The following is a 26,631-nucleotide window of genomic DNA, read 5'->3' on the forward strand; positions in this document are numbered from 1 at the left end:
ATAGGGAGAGGTATTAGCAGCGGGGTGTTAGGGTGTATAGGGAGAGGTATTAGCAGCAGGGTGTATAGGGAGAGGTATTAGCAGCGGGATGTTAGGGTGTATAGGGAGAGGTATTAGCAGCAGGGTGTTAGGGTGTATAGGGAGAGGTATTAGCAGCAGGATGTTAGGGTGTATAGGGAGAGGTATTAGCAGCGGGATGTTAGGGTGTATAGGGAGAGGTATTAGCAGCGGGATGTTAGGGTGTATAGGGAGAGGTATTAGCAGCGGGATGTTAGGGTGTATAGGGAGAGGTATTAGCAGCAGGGTGTTAGGGTGTATAGGGAGAGGTATTAGCAGCGGGATGTTAGGGTGTATAGGGAGAGGTATTAGCAGCGGGATGTTAGGGTGTATAGGGAGAGGTATTAGCAGCGGGGTGTTAGGGTGTATAGGGAGAGGTATTAGCAGCGGGGTGTTTTTAGTGTATAGGGAGAGGTATTAGCAGCGGGGTGTTAGGGTGTATAGGGAGAGGTATTAGCAGCGGGGTGTTAGGGTGTATAGGGAGAGGTATTAGCAGCGGGGTGTTAGGGTGTATAGGGAGAGGTATTAGCAGCGGGGTGTTAGGGTGTATAGGGAGAGGTATTAGCAGCGGGGTGTTAGGGTGTATAGGGAGAGGTATTAGCAGCGGGATGTTAGGGAGAGGTATTAGCAGTGGGGTGTTAGGGTGTATAGGGAGAGGTATTAGCAGCGGGATGTTAGGGTGTATAGGGAGAGGTATTAGCAGCGGGGTGTTAGGGTGTATAGGGAGAGGTATTAGCAGCAGGATGTTAGGGTGTATAGGGAGAGGTATTAGCAGCGGGATGTTAGGGTGTATAGGGAGAGGTATTAGCAGCGGGATGTTAGGGTGTATAGGGAGAGGTATTAGCAGCGGGATGTTAGGGTGTATAGGGAGAGGTATTAGCAGCGGGGTGTTTTTAGTGTATAGGGAGAGGTATTAGCAGCAGGATGTTAGGGTGTATAGGGAGAGGTATTAGCAGCGGGGTGTTAGGGTGTATAGGGAGAGGTATTCCCATGGTGAATGTGAGACAGTTAGTCACCCTAAATCCCGCTGATTCGTTTCCCCGCAGTGACCTGGAGGAAGAGATCAGAAAGAAGGAGGAAGCTCTGAAGAAGGGGAGAGCCAGATCAGAACCAGAGCTCCGGCTGGAAGACCTTGTAGAGAGCAGCAGTGCTGTGAGTCCAGCCCGGAACCTGCAGCTTCTTCTTCGTAGCTCAAGAAGAGATTGTATGCCATTATTTTCCCTTGTTTCCCTCCCTGAGCCCAAACATCACAGGGAAAGGAGAGACCTCATTGCAGCCCTGTGTCTGCTGTCACATCCCATTTCCCAGTGTCACATCCCACATCCCAGTGTCACATCCCACATCCCAGTGTCACATCTCACTTCCCAGTGTCACATCCCATTTCCCAGTGTCACATCCCACATCCCAGTGTCACATCCCACATCCCAGTGTCACATCCCACTTCCCAGTGTCACATCCCACATCCCAGTGTCACATCCCACTTCCCAGTGTCACATCCCACTTCCCAGTGTCACATCCCACATCCCAGTGTCACATCTCACATCCCAGTGTCACATCTCATTTCCCAGTGTCACATCTCACATCCCAGTGTCACATCTCACATCTCACATCCCAGTGTCACATCTCATTTCCCAGTGTCACATCTCACATCCCAGTGTCACATCTCACATCTCACATCCCAGTGTCATATCCCAGTGTCACATCCCACATCCCAGTGTCACATCTCACATCCCAGTGTCACATCCCATATCCCAGTGTCACATCCCACATCCCAGTGTCACATCCCAGTGTCACATCCCACATCCCAGTGTCACATCCCACATCCCAGTGTCACATCCCATATCCCAGTGTCACATCCCATATCCCAGTGTCACATCCCACATCCCAGTGTCACATCCCACATCCCAGTGTCACATCCCAGTGTCACATCCCACATCCCAGTGTCACATCCCACATCCCAGTGTCACATCCCACATCCCAGTGTCACATCCCAGTGTCACATCCCACATCCCAGTGTCACATCCCACATCCCAGTGTCACATCCCACATCCCAGTGTCACATCCCAGTGTCACATCCCATATCCCAGTGTCACATCTCACATCCCAGTGTCACATCCCATATCCCAGTGTCACATCTCACATCCCAGTGTCACATCCCACATCCCAGTGTCACATCCCATATCCCAGTGTCACATCCCATATCCCAGTGTCACATCCCACATCCCAGTGTCACATCCCACATCCCAGTGTCACATCTCACATCCCAGTGTCACATCTCACATCCCAGTGTCACATCCCACATCCCAGTGTCACATCCCAGTGTCACATCCCACATCCCAGTGTCACATCCCAGTGTCACATCCCAGTGTCACATCCCATATCCCAGTGTCACATCCCATATCCCAGTGTCACATCTCACATCCCAGTGTCACATCCCAGTGTCACATCCCACATCCCAGTGTCACATCCCAGTGTCACATCCCAGTGTCACATCCCAGTGTCACATCCCACATCCCAGTGTCACATCCCACATCCCATTGTCACATCTCACATCCCAGTGTCACATCCCAGTGTCACATCCCAGTGTCACATCCCACATCCCAGTGTCACATCCCACATCCCAGTGTCACATCCCACATCCCAGTGTCACATCCCACATCCCAGTGTCACATCTCACATCCAGTGTCACATCCCATATCCCAGTGTCACATCCCAGTGTCACATCTCACATCCCAGTGTCACATCCCACATCCCATTGTCACATCTCACATCCCAGTGTCACATCCCAGTGTCACATCCCAGTGTCACATCCCACATCCCAGTGTCACATCCCACATCCCAGTGTCACATCCCACATCCCAGTGTCACATCCCACATCCCAGTGTCACATCCCACATCCCAGTGTCACATCCCACATCCCAGTGTCACATCCCAGTGTCACATCCCAGTGTCACATCTAACATCCCAGTGTCACATCCCACATCCCAGTGTCACATCCCAGTGTCACATCCCAGTGTCACATCCCACATCCCAGTGTCACATCCCAGTGTCACCATCCCACATCCCAGTGTCACATCCCACATCCCAGTGTCACATCCCACATCCCAGTGTCACATCCCACATCCCAGTGTCACATCCCACATCGCCAGTGTCACATCCCACATCCCAGTGTCACATCTCAGTGTCACATCCCAGTGTCACATCCCAATCCCAGTGTCACATCCCAGTGTCACATCCCAGTGTCACATCCCACATCCCAGTGTCACATCCCAGTGTCCACATCCCACATCCCAGTGTCACATCTCCACATCCAGTGTCACATCCCACATCCCAGTGTCACATCTCACATCCCAGTGTCACATCTCACATCCCAGTGTCACAATCCCACATCCCAGTGTCACATCCCAGTGTCACATCCCAGTGTCACATCCCACATCCCAGTGTCACATCCCAGTGTCACATCCCAGTGTCACATCCCACATCCCAGTGTCACATCCCACATCCAGTGTCACATCCCACATCCCAGTGTCACATCCCACACTCCCAGTGTCACATCCCAGTGTCACATCCCAGTGTCACATCCCACATCCCAGTGTCACATCCACATCCCAGTGTCACATCCCATATCCCAGTGTCACATCCCCACATCCCAGTGTCACATCCCACATCCCAGTGTCACATCCACATCCCAGTGTCACATCCCACATCCCAGTGTCACATCCCAGTGTCACATCTCACATCCCAGTGTCACATCCCACATCCCATTGTCACATCCACATCCAGTGTCACATCCCAGTGTCACATCCCAGTGTCACATCCCACTATCCCAGTGTCACATCCCATATCCCAGTGTCACATCCCAGTGTCACATCCCACATCCCAGTGTCACATCCCACATCCCAGTGTCACATCCCACATCCCCAGTGTCACATCCCACATCCCAGTGTCACATCCCAGTGTCACATCCAATCCCAGTGTCACATCCCAGTGTCACATCTCACATCCCAGTGTCACATCTCACATCCCAGTGTCACATCCCAGTGTCACATCTCACATCCCAGTGTCACATCCCACATCCCAGTGTCACATCCCAGTGTCACATCCCAGTGTCACATCCCAGTGTCACATCCCACATCCCAGTGTCACATCCCAGTGTCACATCCCAGTGTCACATCCCACATCCCAGTGTCACATCCCACATCCCAGTGTCACATCCAGTGTCACATCTCACCATCCCAGTGTCACAATCCCACATCCAGTGTCACATCCCAGTGTCACATCCCAGTGTCACATATCACATCCCAGTGTCACATCCCACATCCCAGTGTCACATCCCCACATCCCAGTGTCACATCCCACATCCCAGTGTCACATCCCAGTGTCACATCTCACATCCCAGTGTCACATCCCAGTGTCACATCCCACATCCCAGTGTCACATCTCACATCCCAGTGTCACATCCCACATCCCAGTGTCACATCCCACATCCCAGTGTCACATCCCACATCCCAGTGTCACATCCCACATCCCAGTGTCACATCCCAGTGTCACATCTCACATCCCAGTGTCACATCCCAGTGTCACATCCCACATCCACATCCCAGGTCACATCCCAGTGTCACATCTCACATCCCAGTGTCACATCCCCAGTGTCACATCCCAGTGTCACATCCCACATCCCAGTGTCACATCCCACTATCCCAGTGTCACATCCCACATCCAGTGTCACATCCCAGTGTCACATCCCACATCCCAGTGTCACATCTCACATCCCAGTGTCACATCCCACATCCCAGTGTCACATCCCACATCCCAGTGTCACATCCCAGTGTCACATCCCACATCCCAGTGTCACATCCCACATCCCAGTGTCACATCATCACATCCCAGTGTCACATCCCACATCCCAGTGTCAATCTCACATCCCACATCCCATTGTCACATCCCACATCCCAGTGTCACATCCCAGTGTCACATCCACATCCCAGTGTCACATCCTCACATCCCAGTGTCACATCTCACATCCCAGTGTCACATCCCACATCCCAGTGTCACATCCCACATCCCAGTGTCACATCTCACATCCCAGTGTCACATCCACATCCCAGTGTCACATCCCAGTGTCACATCCACATCCCAGTGTCACATCCCACATCCCAGTGTCACATCCCACATCCCAGTGTCACATCCTCACATCCCAGTGTCACATCCCAGTGTCACATCCCAGTGTCACATCCCAGTGTCACATCCCACATCCCAGTGTCACATCCCACATCCCAGTGTCACATCCCAGTGTCACATCCCACAGTCCACATCCCAGTGTCACATCCCACATCCCAGTGTCACATCCTCAGTGTCACATCCCACATCCCAGTGTCACATCCCTCACATCCCAGTGTCACATCCTCACATCCCAGTGTCACATCCCAGTGTCACATCCCAGTGTCACATCCCAGTGTCACATCCCACATCCCAGTGTCACATCTCACATCCCAGTGTCACATCCCACATCCCAGTGTCACATCCCACATCCCAGTGTCACATCCACATCCCAGTGTCACATCCAGTGTCACATCCCAGTGTCACATCCCATATCCCAGTGTCACATCTCACATCCCAGTGTCACATCCCAGTGTCACATCCCAGTGTCACATCCCAGTGTCACATCCCACATCCCAGTGTCACATCCCACATCCCAGTGTCACATCCCAGTGTCACATTGCCCACATCCCACATCCAGTGTCACATCTCACATCCCAGTGTCACCATCCCAGTGTCACATCTCACATTCCCAGTGTCACATCCCACATCCCAGTGTCACATCTCACATCTAGTGTCACATCCACATCCCATATCCCAGTGTCACATCTCACATCCCAGTGTCACATCCTACATCCCAGTGTCACATCTCACATCCCAGTGTCACATCTCACATCCTCAGTGTCACATCCCCAGTGTCACATCTCACATCCCAGTGTCACATCCCAGTGTCACATCTCACATCCCAGTGTCACATCCCACATCCCAGTGTCACATCCCAGTGTCACATCTCCATCCCAGTGTCACATCCCAGTGTCACATCTCACATCCCAGTGTCACATCCCACATCCCAGTGTCACATCTCACATCCCAGTGTCACATCCAGTGTCACATCCCAGTGTCACATCCATCCAGTGTCACATCCCACATCCCAGTGTCACATCCCACATCTCAGTGTCACATCCAGTGTCACATCCCACATCAGTGTCACATCCCACATCTCAGTGTCACATCCACATCCAGTGTCACATCCCACATCCCAGTGTCACATCCCACATCCCAGTGTCACATCCACATCCCAGTGTCACATCCCAGTCACATCCCAGTGTCACATCTCACATCCCAGTGTCACATCACATCCAGTGTCACATCTCACATCCCAGTGTCACATCCCACATCCCAGTGTCACATCCCACATCCCAGTGTCACATCCAGTGTCACATCCCAGTGGTCACATCCCACATCCCAGTGTCACATCCCACATCCCAGTGTCACATCCCAGTGTCACATCCCTCATCCAGTGTCACATCCGCACATCCCAGTGTCACATCCCAGTGTCACATCCCACATCCCAGTGTCACATCCCACATCCCAGTGTCACATGCCAGTGTCACATCTCACATCCCAGTGTCACATCTCACATCCCAGTGTCACATCCCACATCCCAGTGTCACATCCCACATCCCAGTGTCACATCCCACATCCCAGTGTCACATCCCACATCCCACATCCCAGTGTCACATCCCAGTGTCACATCCCAGTGTCACATCTCACATCCCAGTGTCACATCTCACATCCCAGTGTCACAATCCCATATCCCAGTGTCACATCCCACATCCCAGTGTCACATCCCAGTGTCACATCCCACATCCCAGTGTCACATCCCACATCCCAGTGTCACATCCCACATCCCAGTGTCACATCCCAGTGTCACATCCCATATCCCAGTGTCACATCCCAGTGTCACATCTCACATCCCAGTGTCACATCCCATATCCCAGTGTCACATCCCACATCCCAGTGTCACATCCCAGTGTCACATCTCACATCCCAGTGTCACATCCCATATCCCAGTGTCACATCCCACATCCCAGTGTCACATCTAACATCCCAGTGTCACATCCCACATCTCAGTGTCACATCCCACATCCCAGTGTCACATCCCAGTGTCACATCCCATATCCCAGTGTCACATCCCATATCCCAGTGTCACATCCCACATCCCAGTGTCACATCCCACATCCCAGTGTCACATCCCACATCCCAGTGTCACATCCCACATCCCAGTGTCACATCCCAGTGTCACATCTCACATCCCAGTGTCACATCTCACATCCCAGTGTCACATCCCAGTGTCACATCCCATATCCCAGTGTCACATCCCACATCCCAGTGTCACATCCCAGTGTCACATCCCAGTGTCACATCCCAGTGTCACATCTCACATCCCAGTGTCACATCTCACATCCCAGTGTCACATCCCACATCCCAGTGTCACATCCCACATCCCAGTGTCACATCCCAGTGTCACATCTCACATCCCAGTGTCACATCCCACATCCCAGTGTCACATCCCAGTGTCACATCCCAGTGTCACATATCACATCCCAGTGTCACATCCCACATCCCAGTGTCACATCTCACATCCCAGTGTCACATCCCACATCCCAGTGTCACATCCCACATCCCAGTGTCACATCCCAGTGTCACATCTCACATCCCAGTGTCACATCCCAGTGTCACATCCCACATCCCAGTGTCACATCCCAGTGTCACATCTCACATCCCAGTGTCACATCTCACATCCCACATCCCAGTGTCACATCCCAGTGTCACATCCCACATCCCACATCCCAGTGTCACATCCCAGTGTCACATCTCACATCCCAGTGTCACATCCCAGTGTCACATCCCACATCCCAGTGTCACATCCCACATCCCAGTGTCACATCCCAGTGTCACATCCCAGTGTCACATCCCACATCCCAGTGTCACATCTCACATCCCAGTGTCACATCCCACATCCCATTGTCACATCCCACATCCCAGTGTCACATCCCAGTGTCACATCCCACATCCCAGTGTCACATCCCACATCCCAGTGTCACATATCACATCCCAGTGTCACATCCCACATCCCAGTGTCACATCTCACATCCCAGTGTCACATCTCACATCCCAGTGTCACATCCCAGTGTCACATCCCAGTGTCACATCCCAGTGTCACATCCCACATCCCAGTGTCACATCCCACATCCCAGTGTCACATCTCACATCCCAGTGTCACATCCCAGTGTCACATCCCAGTGTCACATCCCAGTGTCACATCCCACATCCCAGTGTCACATCCCACATCCCAGTGTCACATCCCAGTGTCACATCCCACATCCCAGTGTCACATCTCACATCCCAGTGTCACATCCCAGTGTCACATCCCAGTGTCACATCCCACATCCCACATCCCACATCCCAGTGTCACATCTCACATCCCAGTGTCACATCCCACATCCCACATCCCACATCCCAGTGTCACATCTCACATCCCAGTGTCACATCCCACATCCCAGTGTCACATCCCAGTGTCACATCCCAGTGTCACATCCCAGTGTCACATCCCACATCCCAGTGTCACATCTCACATCCCAGTGTCACATCCCACATCCCAGTGTCACATCTCACATCCCAGTGTCACATCCCACATCCCAGTGTCACATCTCACATCCCAGTGTCACATCCCAGTGTCACATCCCACATCCCAGTGTCACATCCCACATCCCACATCCCAGTGTCACATCTCACATCCCAGTGTCACATCTCACATCCCAGTGTCACATCTCACATCCCAGTGTCACATCCCAGTGTCACATCTCACATCCCAGTGTCACATCCCACATCCCAGTGTCACATCTCACATCCCAGTGTCACATCCCACATCCCAGTGTCACATCTCACATCTTAGTGTCACATCCCACATCCCATATCCCAGTGTCACATCTCACATCCCAGTGTCACATCCCAGTGTCACATCTCACATCCCAGTGTCACATCTCACATCCCAGTGTCACATCCCAGTGTCACATCTCACATCCCAGTGTCACATCCCACATCCCAGTGTCACATCCCAGTGTCACATCTCACATCCCAGTGTCACATCCCAGTGTCACATCTCACATCCCAGTGTCACATCCCACATCCCAGTGTCACATCTCACATCCCAGTGTCACATCCCAGTGTCACATCCCACATCTCAGTGTCACATCCCAGTGTCACATCCCACATCTCAGTGTCACATCCCACATCTCAGTGTCACATCCCACATCCCAGTGTCACATCCCACATCTCAGTGTCACATCCCACATCTCAGTGTCACATCCCACATCCCAGTGTCACATCCCAGTGTCACATCCCACATCCCACATCCCAGTGTCACATCCCAGTGTCACATCTCACATCCCAGTGTCACATCCCACATCCCAGTGTCACATCCCACATCCCAGTGTCACATCTCACATCCCAGTGTCACATCCCATATCCCAGTGTCACATCCCACATCCCAGTGTCACATCCCACATCCCAGTGTCACATCCCAGTGTCACATCCCAGTGTCACATCCCAGTGTCACATCCCAGTGTCACATCTCACATCCCAGTGTCACATCTCACATCCCAGTGTCACATCCCACATCCCAGTGTCACATCCCACATCCCAGTGTCACATCCCAGTGTCACATCCCACATCCCAGTGTCACATCCCACATCCCAGTGTCACATCCCACATCCCAGTGTCACATCCCACATCCCACATCCCAGTGTCACATCCCAGTGTCACATCCCAGTGTCACATCTCACATCCCAGTGTCACATCTCACATCCCAGTGTCACATCCCATATCCCAGTGTCACATCCCACATCCCAGTGTCACATCCCAGTGTCACATCCCACATCCCAGTGTCACATCCCAGTGTCACATCCCAGTGTCACATCCCACATCCCAGTGTCACATCCCAGTGTCACATCTCACATCCCAGTGTCACATCCCATATCCCAGTGTCACATCCCACATCCCAGTGTCACATCTAACATCCCAGTGTCACATCCCAGTGTCACATCCCACATCCCAGTGTCACATCCCAGTGTCACATCTCACATCCCAGTGTCACATCCCATATCCCAGTGTCACATCCCACATCCCAGTGTCACATCCCACATCCCAGTGTCACATCCCAGTGTCACATCTCACATCCCAGTGTCACATCCCATATCCCAGTGTCACATCCCACATCCCAGTGTCACATCTAACATCCCAGTGTCACATCCCAGTGTCACATCTCACATCCCAGTGTCACATCCCACATCTCAGTGTCACATCCCACATCCCAGTGTCACATCCCAGTGTCACATCTCACATCCCAGTGTCACATCCCACATCCCAGTGTCACATCCCACATCCCAGTGTCACATCCCATATCCCAGTGTCACATCCCACATCTCAGTGTCACATCTCACATCCCAGTGTCACATCCCACATCCCAGTGTCACATCTCACATCCCAGTGTCACATCCCATATCCCAGTGTCACATCCCACATCCCAGTGTCACATATCACATCCCAGTGTCACATCTCACATCCCAGTGTCACATCCCACATCCCAGTGTCACATCTCACATCCCAGTGTCACATCCCACATCCCAGTGTCACATATCACATCCCAGTGTCACATCTCACATCCCAGTGTCACATATCACATCCCAGTGTCACATCTCACATCCCAGTGTCACATCCCAGTGTCACATCCCACATCCCAGTGTCACATCTCACATCCCAGTGTCACATCCCACATCCCAGTGTCACATCCCAGTGTCACATCCCAGTGTCACATCCCACATCTCAGTGTCACATCCCACATCTCAGTGTCACATCCCACATCCCAGTGTCACATCCCAGTGTCACATCCCAGTGTCACATCTCACATCCCAGTGTCACATCTCACATCCCACATCCCAGTGTCACATCCCAGTGTCACATCCCAGTGTCACATCTCACATCCCAGTGTCACATCCCATATCCCAGTGTCACATCCCACATCCCAGTGTCACATCCCAGTGTCACATCCCAGTGTCACATCTCACATCCCAGTGTCACATCTCACATCCCAGTGTCACATCTCACATCCCAGTGTCACATCCCATATCCCAGTGTCACATCCCACATCCCAGTGTCACATCCCAGTGTCACATCCCAGTGTCACATCCCAGTGTCACATCTCACATCCCAGTGTCACATCTCACATCCCAGTGTCACATCCCACATCCCAGTGTCACATCCCACATCCCAGTGTCACATCCCACATCCCAGTGTCACATCCCAGTGTCACATCCCAGTGTCACATCTCACATCCCAGTGTCACATCTCACATCCCAGTGTCACATCCCACATCCCAGTGTCACATCCCATATCCCAGTGTCACATCCCACATCCCAGTGTCACATCCCAGTGTCACATCCCAGTGTCACATCCCAGTGTCACATCTCACATCCCAGTGTCACATCCCATATCCCAGTGTCACATCCCACATCCCAGTGTCACATCCCAGTGTCACATCCCAGTGTCACATCCCAGTGTCACATCTAACATCCCAGTGTCACATCCCACATCTCAGTGTCACATCCCACATCCCAGTGTCACATCCCAGTGTCACATCTCACATCCCAGTGTCACATCCCACATCCCAGTGTCACATCCCACATCCCAGTGTCACATCCCAGTGTCACATCCCACATCCCAGTGTCACATCTCACATCCCAGTGTCACATCCCACATCCCAGTGTCACATCCCAGTGTCACATCCCAGTGTCACATCCCAGTGTCACATCTCACATCCCAGTGTCACATCCCACATCCCAGTGTCACATCCCACATCCCAGTGTCACATCCCACATCCCAGTGTCACATCCCAGTGTCACATCCCACATCCCAGTGTCACATCCCACATCCCAGTGTCACATCCCAGTGTCACATCCCACATCCCAGTGTCACATCCCACATCCCAGTGTCACATCTCACATCCCAGTGTCACATCTAACATCCCAGTGTCACATCCCACATCTCAGTGTCACATCCCACATCCCAGTGTCACATCCCAGTGTCACATCCCACATCCCAGTGTCACATCCCACATCCCAGTGTCACATCTCACATCCCAGTGTCACATCCCACATCCCAGTGTCACATCTCACATCCCAGTGTCACATCCCACATCCCAGTGTCACATCCCACATCCCAGTGTCACATCCCAGTGTCACATCTCACATCCCAGTGTCACATCTCACATCCCAGTGTCACATCCCACATCCCAGTGTCACATCCCACATCCCAGTGTCACATCCCAGTGTCACATCCCAGTGTCACATCCCAGTGTCACATCTCACATCCCAGTGTCACATCCCATATCCCAGTGTCACATCCCACATCCCAGTGTCACATCCCAGTGTCACATCCCAGTGTCACATCCCAGTGTCACATCTAACATCCCAGTGTCACATCCCACATCTCAGTGTCACATCCCACATCCCAGTGTCACATCCCAGTGTCACATCTCACATCCCAGTGTCACATCCCACATCCCAGTGTCACATCCCACATCCCAGTGTCACATCCCAGTGTCACATCCCACATCCCAGTGTCACATCTCACATCCCAGTGTCACATCCCACATCCCAGTGTCACATCCCACATCCCAGTGTCACATCCCACATCCCAGTGTCACATCTCACATCCCAGTGTCACATCCCACATCCCAGTGTCACATCCCAGTGTCACATCCCACATCCCAGTGTCACATCTCACATCCCAGTGTCACATCTCACATCCCAGTGTCACATCTCACATCCCAGTGTCACATCCCAGTGTCACATCTCACATCCCAGTGTCACATCCCACATCCCAGTGTCACATCCCACATCCCAGTGTCACATCTCACATCCCAGTGTCACATCCCACATCCCAGTGTCACATATCACATCCCAGTGTCACATCCCACATCCCAGTGTCACATCCCACATCCCAGTGTCACATCCCACATCCCAGTGTCACATCCCACATCCCAGTGTCACATCCCAGTGTCACATCTCACATCCCACATCCCAGTGTCACATCCCAGTGTCACATCCCAGTGTCACATCCCAGTGTCACATCTCACATCCCACATCCCAGTGTCACATCCCAGTGTCACATCCCAGTGTCACATCCCAGTGTCACATCTCACATCCCAGTGTCACATCTCACATCCCAGTGTCACATCTCACATCCCAGTGTCACATCCCACATCCCAGTGTCACATCTCACATCCCAGTGTCACATCCCACATCCCAGTGTCACATCCCACATCCCAGTGTCACATCCCAGTGTCACATCCCACATCCCAGTGTCACATCCCACATCCCAGTGTCACATCCCACATCCCAGTGTCACATCCCAGTGTCACATCCCAGTGTCACATCCCACATCCCAGTGTCACATCCCACATCCCAGTGTCACATCTCACATCCCAGTGTCACATCCCACATCCCAGTGTCACATCTGTGTCACATCTCACATCCCAGTGTCACATCCCACATCCCAGTGTCACATCCCACATCCCAGTGTCACATCTCACATCCCAGTGTCACATCCCACATCCCAGTGTCACATCCCAGTGTCACATCCCAGTGTCACATCCCACATCCCAGTGTCACATCCCACATCCCAGTGTCACATCCCAGTGTCACATCCCACATCCCAGTGTCACATCCCACATCCCAGTGTCACATCCCACATCCCAGTGTCACATCTCACATCCCAGTGTCACATATCACATCCCAGTGTCACATCCCAGTGTCACATCCCACATCCCAGTGTCACATCCCACATCTCAGTGTCACATCTCACATCCCAGTGTCACATCCCACATCCCAGTGTCACATCCCAGTGTCACATCCCAGTGTCACATCCCACATCCCAGTGTCACATCCCACATCCCAGTGTCACATCCCAGTGTCACATCCCACATCCCAGTGTCACATCCCACATCCCAGTGTCACATCCCACATCCCAGTGTCACATCTCACATCCCAGTGTCACATATCACATCCCAGTGTCACATCCCAGTGTCACATCCCACATCCCAGTGTCACATCCCACATCCCAGTGTCACATCCCACATCCCACATCCCAGTGTCACATCCCACATCCCAGTGTCACATCCCAGTGTCACATCCCACATCCCAGTGTCACATCCCAGTGTCACATCCCACATCCCAGTGTCACATCCCAGTGTCACATCCCACATCCCAGTGTCACATCCCAGTGTCACATCCCAGTGTCACATCCCACATCCCAGTGTCACATCCCAGTGTCACATCCCACATCCCAGTGTCACATCCCAGTGTCACATCCCACATCCCAGTGTCACATCCCAGTGTCACATCCCACATCCCAGTGTCACATCCCAGTGTCACATCCCACATCCCAGTGTCACATCCCAGTGTCACATCCCACATCCCAGTGTCACATCCCACATCCCAGTGTCACATCCCAGTGTCACATCCCACATCCCAGTGTCACATCCCAGTGTCACATCCCACATCCCAGTGTCACATCCCACATCCCAGTGTCACATCCCAGTGTCACATCCCAGTGTCACATCCCACATCCCAGTGTCACATCTCACATCCCAGTGTCACATCCCATATCCCAGTGTCACATCCCAGTGTCACATCTCACATCCCAGTGTCACATCCCACATCCCAGTGTCACATCTCACATCCCAGTGTCACATCCCAGTGTCACATCTCACATCCCAGTGTCACATCTCACATCCCAGTGTCACATCCCACATCCCAGTGTCACATCCCAGTGTCACATCCCAGTGTCACATCTCACATCCCAGTGTCACATCTCACATCCCAGTGTCACATCTCACATCCCAGTGTCACATCTCACATCCCAGTGTCACATCTCACATCCCAGTGTCACATCTCACATCCCAGTGTCACATCCCACATCCCAGTGTCACATCCCACATCCCAGTGTCACATCCCAGTGTCACATCCCAGTGTCACATCCCACATCCCAGTGTCACATCCCACATCCCAGTGTCACATCCCATATCCCAGTGTCACATCCCACATCCCACATCCCAGTGTCACATCCCACATCCCACATCCCAGTGTCACATCCCAGTGTCACATCCCAGTGTCACATCTCACATCCCAGTGTCACATCCCACATCCCACATCCCAGTGTCACATCCCACATCCCAGTGTCACATCTCACATCCCAGTGTCACATCCCACATCCCAGTGTCACATCCCACATCCCAGTGTCACATCCCAGTGTCACATCTCACATCCCAGTGTCACATCCCACATCCCAGTGTCACATCTCACATCCCAGTGTCACATCTCACATCCCAGTGTCACATCCCACATCCCAGTGTCACATCCCACATCCCATTGTCACATCCCACATCCCAGTGTCACATCCCACATCCCAGTGTCACATCCCAGTGTCACATCCCACATCCCAGTGTCACATCTCACATCCCAGTGTCACATCCCAGTGTCACATCCCAGTGTCACATCTCACATCCCAGTGTCACATCCCACATCCCAGTGTCACATCCCACATCCCAGTGTCACATCCCACATCCCAGTGTCACATCCCACATCCCACATCTCAGTGTCACATCCCACATCCCAGTGTCACATCCCAGTGTCACATCTCACATCCCAGTGTCACATCTCACATCCCAGTGTCACATCTCAGTGTCACATCTCAGTGTCACATCCCACATCCCAGTGTCACATCCCACATCCCAGTGTCACATCCCACATCCCAGTGTCACATCCCAGTGTCACATCCCAGTGTCACATCCCACATCCCAGTGTCACATCCCAGTGTCACATCCCAGTGTCACATCCCACATCCCAGTGTCACATCCCACATCCCAGTGTCACATCCCAGTGTCACATCCCACATCCCAGTGTCACATCCCAGTGTCACATCCCAGTGTCACATCCCACATCCCAGTGTCACATCCCACATCCCAGTGTCACATCTCACATCCCAGTGTCACATCCCACATCCCAGTGTCACATCTCACATCCCAGTGTCACATCCCACATCCCAGTGTCACATCCCAGTGTCACATCCCACATCCCAGTGTCACATCCCAGTGTCACATCTCACATCCCAGTGTCACATCCCAGTGTCACATCCCACATCCCAGTGTCACATCCCACATCCCAGTGTCACATCCCACATCCCAGTGTCACATCTCACATCCCAGTGTCACATCCCAGTGTCACATCCCAGTGTCACATCCCAGTGTCACATCCCACATCCCAGTGTCACATCCCAGTGTCACATCCCAGTGTCACATCTCACATCCCAGTGTCACATCTCACATCCCAGTGTCACATCCCACATCCCAGTGTCACATCCCAGTGTCACATCCCAGTGTCACATCCCACATCCCAGTGTCACATCCCAGTGTCACATCTCACATCCCAGTGTCACATCCCACATCCCAGTGTCACATCCCACATCCCAGTGTCACATCCCAGTGTCACATCCCAGTGTCACATCTCACATCCCAGTGTCACATCCCAGTGTCACATCCCACATCCCAGTGTCACATCCCACATCCCAGTGTCACATCCCACATCCCAGTGTCACATCCCAGTGTCACATCTCACATCCCAGTGTCACATCTCACATCCCACATCCCAGTGTCACATCCCACATCCCAGTGTCACATCCCACATCCCAGTGTCACATCCCAGTGTCACATCTCACATCCCAGTGTCACATCTCACATCCCAGTGTCACATCCCACATCCCAGTGTCACATCCCAGTGTCACATCCCAGTGTCACATCCCACATCCCAGTGTCACATCCCAGTGTCACATCTCACATCCCAGTGTCACATCCCACATCCCAGTGTCACATCCCACATCCCAGTGTCACATCCCAGTGTCACATCCCAGTGTCACATCTCACATCCCAGTGTCACATCCCAGTGTCACATCCCAGTGTCACATCTCACATCCCAGTGTCACATCCCACATCCCAGTGTCACATCCCACATCCCAGTGTCACATCTGTGTCACATCTCACATCCCAGTGTCACATCCCACATCCCAGTGTCACATCCCACATCCCAGTGTCACATCCCACATCCCAGTGTCACATCCCACATCCCAGTGTCACATCCCACATCCCAGTGTCACATCCCAGTGTCACATCCCACATCCCACATCCCAGTGTCACATCCCACATCCCAGTGTCACATCCCACATCCCAGTGTCACATCTAACATCCCAGTGTCACATCCCACGTCTCAGTGTCACATCCCACATCCCAGTGTCACATCTCACATCCCACATCCCAGTGTCACATCCCACATCCCAGTGTCACATCCCACATCCCAGTGTCACATCCCACATCCCAGTGTCACATCTCACATCCCAGTGTCACATCTCACATCCCAGTGTCACATCCCACATCCCAGTGTCACATCCCAGTGTCACATCCCAGTGTCACATCCCACATCCCAGTGTCACATCCCAGTGTCACATCTCACATCCCAGTGTCACATCCCACATCCCAGTGTCACATCTGTGTCACATCTCACATCCCAGTGTCACATCCCATATCTCAGTGTCACATCCCAGTGTCACATCCCAGTGTCACATCCCAGTGTCACATCTCACATCCCAGTGTCACATCCCATATCCCAGTGTCACATCCCACATCCCAGTGTTACATCCCACATCCCACATCCCAGTGTCACATCTCACATCCCAGTGTCACATCTCACATCCCAGTGTCACATCCCACATCCCAGTGTCACATCCCAGTGTCACATCCCAGTGTCACATCTCACATCCCAGTGTCACATCCCACATCCCAGTGTCACATCCCACATCCCAGTGTCACATCCCACATCCCACATCCCAGTGTCACATCTCACATCCCAGTGTCACATCCCACATCCCAGTGTCACATCTCACATCCCACATCCCAGTGTCACATCCCACATCCCAGTGTCACATCCCACATCCCAGTGTCACATCTAACATCCCAGTGTCACATCCCAGTGTCACATCCCACATCCCAGTGTCACATCCCACATCCCAGTGTCACATCTAACATCCCAGTGTCACATCCCACATCCCAGTGTCACATCCCAGTGTCACATCCCACATCCCAGTGTCACATCCCAGTGTCACATCCCACATCCCAGTGTCACATCCCACATCCCAGTGTCACATCCCACATCCCAGTGTCACATCCCACATCCCAGTGTCACATCCCACATCCCAGTGTCACATCCCACATCCCAGTGTCACATCCCAGTGTCACATCTCACATCCCAGTGTCACATCCCAGTGTCACATCCCACATCCCACATCCCAGTGTCACATCCCAGTGTCACATCCCACATCCCACATCCCAGTGTCACATCCCACATCCCAGTGTCACATCACACATCCCAGTGTCACATCCCAGTGTCACATCCCACATCCCAGTGTCACATCACACATCCCAGTGTCACATCCCAGTGTCACATCCCACATCCCAGTGTCACATCTCACATCCCAGTGTCACATCCCACATCCCACATCCCAGTGTCACATCCCACATCCCAGTGTCACATCCCAGTGTCACATCCCACATCCCACATCCCAGTGTCACATCCCACATCCCAGTGTCACATCCCACATCCCAGTGTCACATCCCACATCCCACATCCCAGTGTCACATCCCACATCCCAGTGTCACATCCCAGTGTCACATCCCACATCCCAGTGTCACATCTCACATCCCAGTGTCACATCCCAGTGTCACATCCCACATCCCAGTGTCACATCCCACATCCCAGTGTCACATCCCACATCCCAGTGTCACATCCCAGTGTCACATCCCACATCCCAGTGTCACATCCCACATCCCAGTGTCACATCCCACATCCCAGTGTCACATCCCACATCCCAGTGTCACATCCCACATCCCAGTGTCACATCCCACATCCCAGTGTCACATATCACATCCCAGTGTCACATCTCACATCCCAGTGTCACATATTACATCCCAGTGTCACATCCCACATCCCAGTGTCACATATCACATCCCAGTGTCACATCCCAGTGTCACATCCCACATCCCAGTGTCACATCCCACATCCCAGTGTCACATCCCACATCCCAGTGTCACATCTCACATCCCAGTGTCACATCCCACATCCCAGTGTCACATATCACATCCCAGTGTCACATATCACATCCCAGTGTCACATCTCACATCCCAGTGTCACATATTACATCCCAGTGTCACATCCCACATCCCAGTGTCACATATCACATCCCAGTGTCACATCTCACATCCCAGTGTCACATATTACATCCCAGTGTCACATCCCACATCCCAGTGTCACATCCCAGTGTCACATCCCAGTGTCACATCCCAGTGTCACATATCACATCCCAGTGTCACATATCACATCCCAGTGTCACATATTACATCCCAGTGTCACATCTCACATCCCAGTGTCACATCCCACATCCCAGTGTCACATCCCACATCCCAGTGTCACATCCCACATCCCAGTGTCACATCCCAGTGTCACATCCCACATCCCAGTGTCACATCTCACATCCCAGTGTCACATCCCACATCCCAGTGTCACATCCCAGTGTCACATCCCAGTGTCACATCCCACATCCCAGTGTCACATCTCACATCCCAGTGTCACATCCCACATCCCAGTGTCACATCCCAGTGTCACATCCCACATCCCAGTGTCACATCCCACATCCCAGTGTCACATCCCAGTGTCACATCCCAGTGTCACATCCCACATCCCAGTGTCACATCCCAGTGTCACATCTCACATCCCAGTGTCACATCCCATATCCCAGTGTCACATCCCACATCCCAGTGTCACATCCCACATCCCAGTGTCACATCTCACATCCCAGTGTCACATCCCAGTGTCACATCTCACATCCCAGTGTCACATCCCACATCCCAGTGTCACATCCCAGTGTCACATCTCACATCCCAGTGTCACATCCCAGTGTCACATTTCACATCCCAGTGTCACATCTCACATCCCAGTGTCACATCTCACATCCCAGTGTCACATCCCAGTGTCACATCTCACATCCCAGTGTCACATCCCAGTGTCACATCCCACATCCCAGTGTCACATCCCACATCCCAGTGTCACATCCCACATCCCAGTGTCACATCCCAGTGTCACATCTCACATCCCAGTGTCACATCCCACATCCCAGTGTCACATCCCAGTGTCACATCCCAGTGTCACATCCCAGTGTCACATCCCACATCCCAGTGTCACATGCCAGTGTCACATCTCACATCCCAGTGTCACATCTCACATCCCAGTGTCACATCCCACATCCCAGTGTCACATCCCATATCCCAGTGTCACATCCCATATCCCAGTGTCACATCCCACATCCCAGTGTCACATCCCACATCCCAGTGTCACATCTCACATCCCAGTGTCACATCCCACATCCCAGTGTCACATCCCATATCCCAGTGTCACATCCCACATCCCAGTGTCACATCCCACATCCCAGTGTCACATCCCACATCCCAGTGTCACATCCCAGTGTCACATCCCACATCCCAGTGTCACATCCCACATCCCAGTGTCACATCCCAGTGTCACATCCCAGTGTCACATCCCACATCCCAGTGTCACATCCCAGTGTCACATCTCACATCCCAGTGTCACATCCCATATCCCAGTGTCACATCCCACATCCCAGTGTCACATCCCACATCCCAGTGTCACATCTCACATCCCAGTGTCACATCCCAGTGTCACATCTCACATCCCAGTGTCACATCCCACATCCCAGTGTCACATCCCAGTGTCACATCTCACATCCCAGTGTCACATCCCAGTGTCACATTTCACATCCCAGTGTCACATCTCACATCCCAGTGTCACATCTCACATCCCAGTGTCACATCCCAGTGTCACATCTCACATCCCAGTGTCACATCCCAGTGTCACATCCCACATCCCAGTGTCACATCCCACATCCCAGTGTCACATCCCACATCCCAGTGTCACATCCCAGTGTCACATCTCACATCCCAGTGTCACATCCCACATCCCAGTGTCACATCCCAGTGTCACATCCCAGTGTCACATCCCAGTGTCACATCCCACATCCCAGTGTCACATGCCAGTGTCACATCTCACATCCCAGTGTCACATCTCACATCCCAGTGTCACATCCCACATCCCAGTGTCACATCCCATATCCCAGTGTCACATCCCATATCCCAGTGTCACATCCCACATCCCAGTGTCACATCCCACATCCCAGTGTCACATCCCACATCCCAGTGTCACATCCCATATCCCAGTGTCACATCCCATATCCCAGTGTCACATCCCACATCCCAGTGTCACATCTCACATCCCAGTGTCACATCCCAGTGTCACATCCCACATCCCAGTGTCACATCTCACATCCCAGTGTCACATCTCACATCCCAGTGTCACATCTCACATCCCAGTGTCACATCCCACATCCCAGTGTCACATCTCAGTGTCACATCTCACATCCCAGTGTCACATCCCACATCCCAGTGTCACATCCCACATCCCAGTGTCACATCCCAGTGTCACATCTCACATCCCAGTGTCACATCTCACATCCCAGTGTCACATATTACATCCCAGTGTCACATCCCACATCCCAGTGTCACATCCCAGTGTCACATCCCACATCCCAGTGTCACATATTACATCCCAGTGTCACATCCCACATCCCAGTGTCACATCCCACATGCCAGTGTCACATCCCACATCCCAGTGTCACATATCACATCCCAGTGTCACATCTCACATCCCAGTGTCACATCCCACATCCCAGTGTCACATCCCATATCCCAGTGTCACATCCCACATCCCAGTGTCACATCCCAGTGTCACATATCACATCCCAGTGTCACATCCCACATCCCAGTGTCACATCCCAGTGTCACATCCCACATCCCAGTGTCACATCCCAGTGTCACATCCCACATCCCAGTGTCACATCTCACATCCCAGTGTCACATCCCAGTGTCACATCTCACATCCCAGTGTCACATCCCACATCCCAGTGTCACATCCCAGTGTCACATCTCACATCCCAGTGTCACATCCCACATCCCACATCCCAGTGTCACATCTCACATCCCAGTGTCACATCCCACATCCCAGTGTCACATCCCAGTGTCACATCTCACATCCCAGTGTCACATCCCACATCCCACATCCCAGTGTCACATCTCACATCCCAGTGTCACATCCCACATCCCAGTGTCACATCCCACATCCCAGTGTCACATCCCACATCCCAGTGTCACATCCCACATCCCAGTGTCACATCCCACATCCCAGTGTCACATCCCACATCCCAGTGTCACATCCCACATCCCAGTGTCACATCCCACATCCCAGTGTCACATCCCACATCCCAGTGTCACATCCCACATCCCAGTGTCACATCCCACATCCCAGTGTCACATCCCACATCCCAGTGTCACATCCCACATCCCAGTGTCACATCCCACATCCCAGTGTCACATCCCACATCCCAGTGTCACATCCCACATCCCAGTGTCACATCCCACATCCCAGTGTCACATCCCACATCCCAGTGTCACATCCCACATCCCAGTGTCACATCCCAGTGTCACATCTCACATCCCAGTGTCACATCTCACATCCCAGTGTCACATCCCAGTGTCACATCCCACATCCCAGTGTCACATCCCACATCCCAGTGTCACATCCCACATCCCAGTGTCACATCCCACATCCCAGTGTCACATCCCACATCCCAGTGTCACATCCCAGTGTCACATCCCACATCCCAGTGTCACATCCCACATCCCAGTGTCACATCCCAGTGTCACATCCCACATCCCAGTGTCACATCCCACATCCCAGTGTCACATCAAACATACCAGTGTCACATCCCACATCCCAGTGTCACATCCCACATCCCAGTGTCACATATCACATCCCAGTGTCACATATCACATCCCAGTGTCACATCCCAGTGTCACATCCCAGTGTCACATCTCACATCCCAGTGTCACATCTCACATCCCAGTGTCACATCTCACATCCCAGTGTCACATCCCACATCCCAGTGTCACATCTCACATCCCAGTGTCACATCCCATATCCCAGTGTCACATCCCACATCCCAGTGTCACATCCCATATCCCAGTGTCACATCTCACATCCCAGTGTCACATCCCACATCCCAGTGTCACATCTCACATCCCAGTGTCACATCTAACATCCCAGTGTCACATCCCACATCCCAGTGTCACATCCCAGTGTCACATCTCACATCCCAGTGTCACATCCCAGTGTCACATATCACATCCCAGTGTCACATCCCACATCCCAGTGTCACATCCCACATCCCAGTGTCACATCCCACATCCCAGTGTCACATCCCACATCCCAGTGTCACATCCCACATCCCAGTGTCACATCCCACATCCCAGTGTCACATCCCATATCCCAGTGTCACATCTCACATCCCAGTGTCACATATCACATCCCAGTGTCACATCCCAGTGTCACATATCACATCCCAGTGTCACATCCCAGTGTCACATCCCACATCCCACATCCCAGTGTCACATCCCACATCCCAGTGTCACATCCCACATCCCAGTGTCACATCCCATATCCCAGTGTCACATCCCACATCCCAGTGTCACATATCACATCCCAGTGTCACATCCCATATCCCAGTGTCACATCCCAGTGTCACATCCCACATCCCACATCCCAGTGTCACATCACACATCCCAGTGTCACATATCACATCCCAGTGTCACATCCCAGTGTCACATCCCACATCCCACATCCCAGTGTCACATCACACATCCCAGTGTCACATCCCACATCCCAGTGTCACATCCCAGTGTCACATCCCACATCCCAGTGTCACATCCCATATCCCAGTGTCACATCTCACATCCCACATCCCAGTGTCACATATCACATCCCAGTGTCACATCCCATATCCCAGTGTCACATCCCATATCCCAGTGTCACATCTCACATCCCAGTGTCACATCTCACATCCCAGTGTCACATCCCACATCCCAGTGTCACATCCCATATCCCAGTGTCACATCCCACATCCCAGTGTCACATCTCACATCCCAGTGTCACATCCCACATCCCAGTGTCACATCCCACATCCCAGTGTCACATCCCACATTCCAGTGTCACATCCCACATCCCAGTGTCACATCCCAGTGTCACATCCCAGTGTCACATCTCACATCCCAGTGTCACATCCCACATCCCAGTGTCACATCCCACATCCCAGTGTCACATCCCAGTGTCACATCCCACATCCCAGTGTCACATCCCACATCCCAGTGTCACATCCCACATCCCAGTGTCACATCCCACATCCCAGTGTCACATCCCACATCCCAGTGTCACATCTCACATCCCAGTGTCACATCCCACATCCCAGTGTCACATCCCAGTGTCACATCCCACATCCCAGTGTCACATCCCACATCCCAGTGTCACATCTCACATCCCAGTGTCACATCCCACATCCCAGTGTCACATCTCACATCCCAGTGTCACATCCCACATCCCAGTGTCACATCCCAGTGTCACATCCCATATCCCAGTGTCACATCTCACATCCCAGTGTCACATCCCAGTGTCACATCCCATATCCCAGTGTCACATCTCACATCCCAGTGTCACATCCCATATCCCAGTGTCACATCCCATATCCCAGTGTCACATCTCACATCCCAGTGTCACATCTCACATCCCAGTGTCACATCTCACATCCCAGTGTCACATATCACATCCCAGTGTCACATCCCACATCCCAGTGTCACATCCCATTGTCACATATCACATCCCAGTGTCACATCCCACATCCCAGTGTCACATCCCACATCCCAGTGTCACATCCCAGTGTCACATCCCACATCCCAGTGTCACATCCCACATCCCAGTGTCACATCCCAGTGTCACATATCACATCCCAGTGTCACATCCCAGTGTCACATATCACATCCCAGTGTCACATCCCAGTGTCACATCCCAGTGTCACATCCCACATCCCAGTGTCACATCCCAGTGTCACATCCCACATCCCAGTGTCACATATCACATCCCAGTGTCACATCCCAGTGTCACATATCACATCCCAGTGTCACATCCCAGTGTCACATATCACATCCCAGTGTCACATATCACATCCCAGTGTCACATCCCAGTGTCACATATCACATCCCAGTGTCACATCCCAGTGTCACATATCACATCCCAGTGTCACATCCCAGTGTCACATATCACATCCCAGTGTCACATCCCACATCCCAGTGTCACATCCCACATCCCACATCCCAGTGTCACATCCCACATCCCAGTGTCACATATCACATCCCAGTGTCACATCCCAGTGTCACATATTACATCCCAGTGTCACATCCCACATCCCAGTGTCACATCTCACATCCCAGTGTCACATCCCACATCCCAGTGCCACATCCCAGTGTCACATCCCACATCCCAGTGTCACATATCACATCCCAGTGTCACATCCCAGTGTCACATATCACATCCCAGTGTCACATCCCAGTGTCACATATCACATCCCAGTGTCACATCTCACATCCCAGTGTCACATCCCACATCCCAGTGTCACATATCACATCCCAGTGTCACATCCCATATCCCAGTGTCATATCCCAGTGTCACATCCCACATCCCAGTGTCACATATCACATCCCAGTGTCACATCCCAGTGTCACATCTCACATCCCAGTGTCACATCTCACATCCCACATCTCAGTGTCACATCCCACATCCCAGTGTCACATCCCACATCCCAGTGTCACATCCCACATCCCAGTGTCACATCCCACATCCCAGTGTCACATCCCAGTGTCACATCCCACATCCCAGTGTCACATCTCACATCCCAGTGTCACATATCACATCCCAGTGTCACATATCACATCCCAGTGTCACATCCCACATCCCAGTGTCACATCCCACATCCCAGTGTCACATCCCACATCCCAGTGTCACATCCCATATCCCAGTGTCACATCTCACATCCCAGTGTCACATCTCACATCCCAGTGTCACATCCCACATCCCAGTGTCACATCCCAGTGTCACATATCACATCCCAGTGTCACATCCCACATCCCAGTGTCACATCCCACATCCCAGTGTCACATCCCACATCCCAGTGTCACATCCCACATCCCAGTGTCACATCCCATATCCCAGTGTCACATCCCAGTGTCACATCCCAGTGTCACATATCACATCCCAGTGTCACATCCCACATCCCAGTGTCACATCCCACATCCCAGTGTCACATCCCAGTGTCACATCCCACATCCCAGTGTCACATCCCAGTGTCACATCCCACATC

General features: G+C 52.6%; 1 protein-coding gene across 5 annotated transcripts in view; it reads left to right on the plus strand.

The window, feature by feature from the left end:
- CEP164 (centrosomal protein 164) overlaps positions 1-26,631 on the plus strand; it is a 98,833-nt gene that overhangs the window by 58,879 nt on the left and 13,323 nt on the right. For all 5 annotated transcript variants that reach the window (XM_075604235.1, XM_075604231.1, XM_075604233.1 and 2 more), the window contains one exon: positions 1,104-1,209. In XM_075604235.1, the coding sequence (XP_075460350.1) occupies positions 1,104-1,209 (106 nt within the window). The remainder of the gene's footprint in view (positions 1-1,103; positions 1,210-26,631) is intronic.

Source organism: Ascaphus truei, chromosome 6, assembly GCF_040206685.1.
Source record: "Ascaphus truei isolate aAscTru1 chromosome 6, aAscTru1.hap1, whole genome shotgun sequence".
Taxonomy (NCBI): Eukaryota; Metazoa; Chordata; class Amphibia; order Anura; family Ascaphidae; genus Ascaphus; species Ascaphus truei.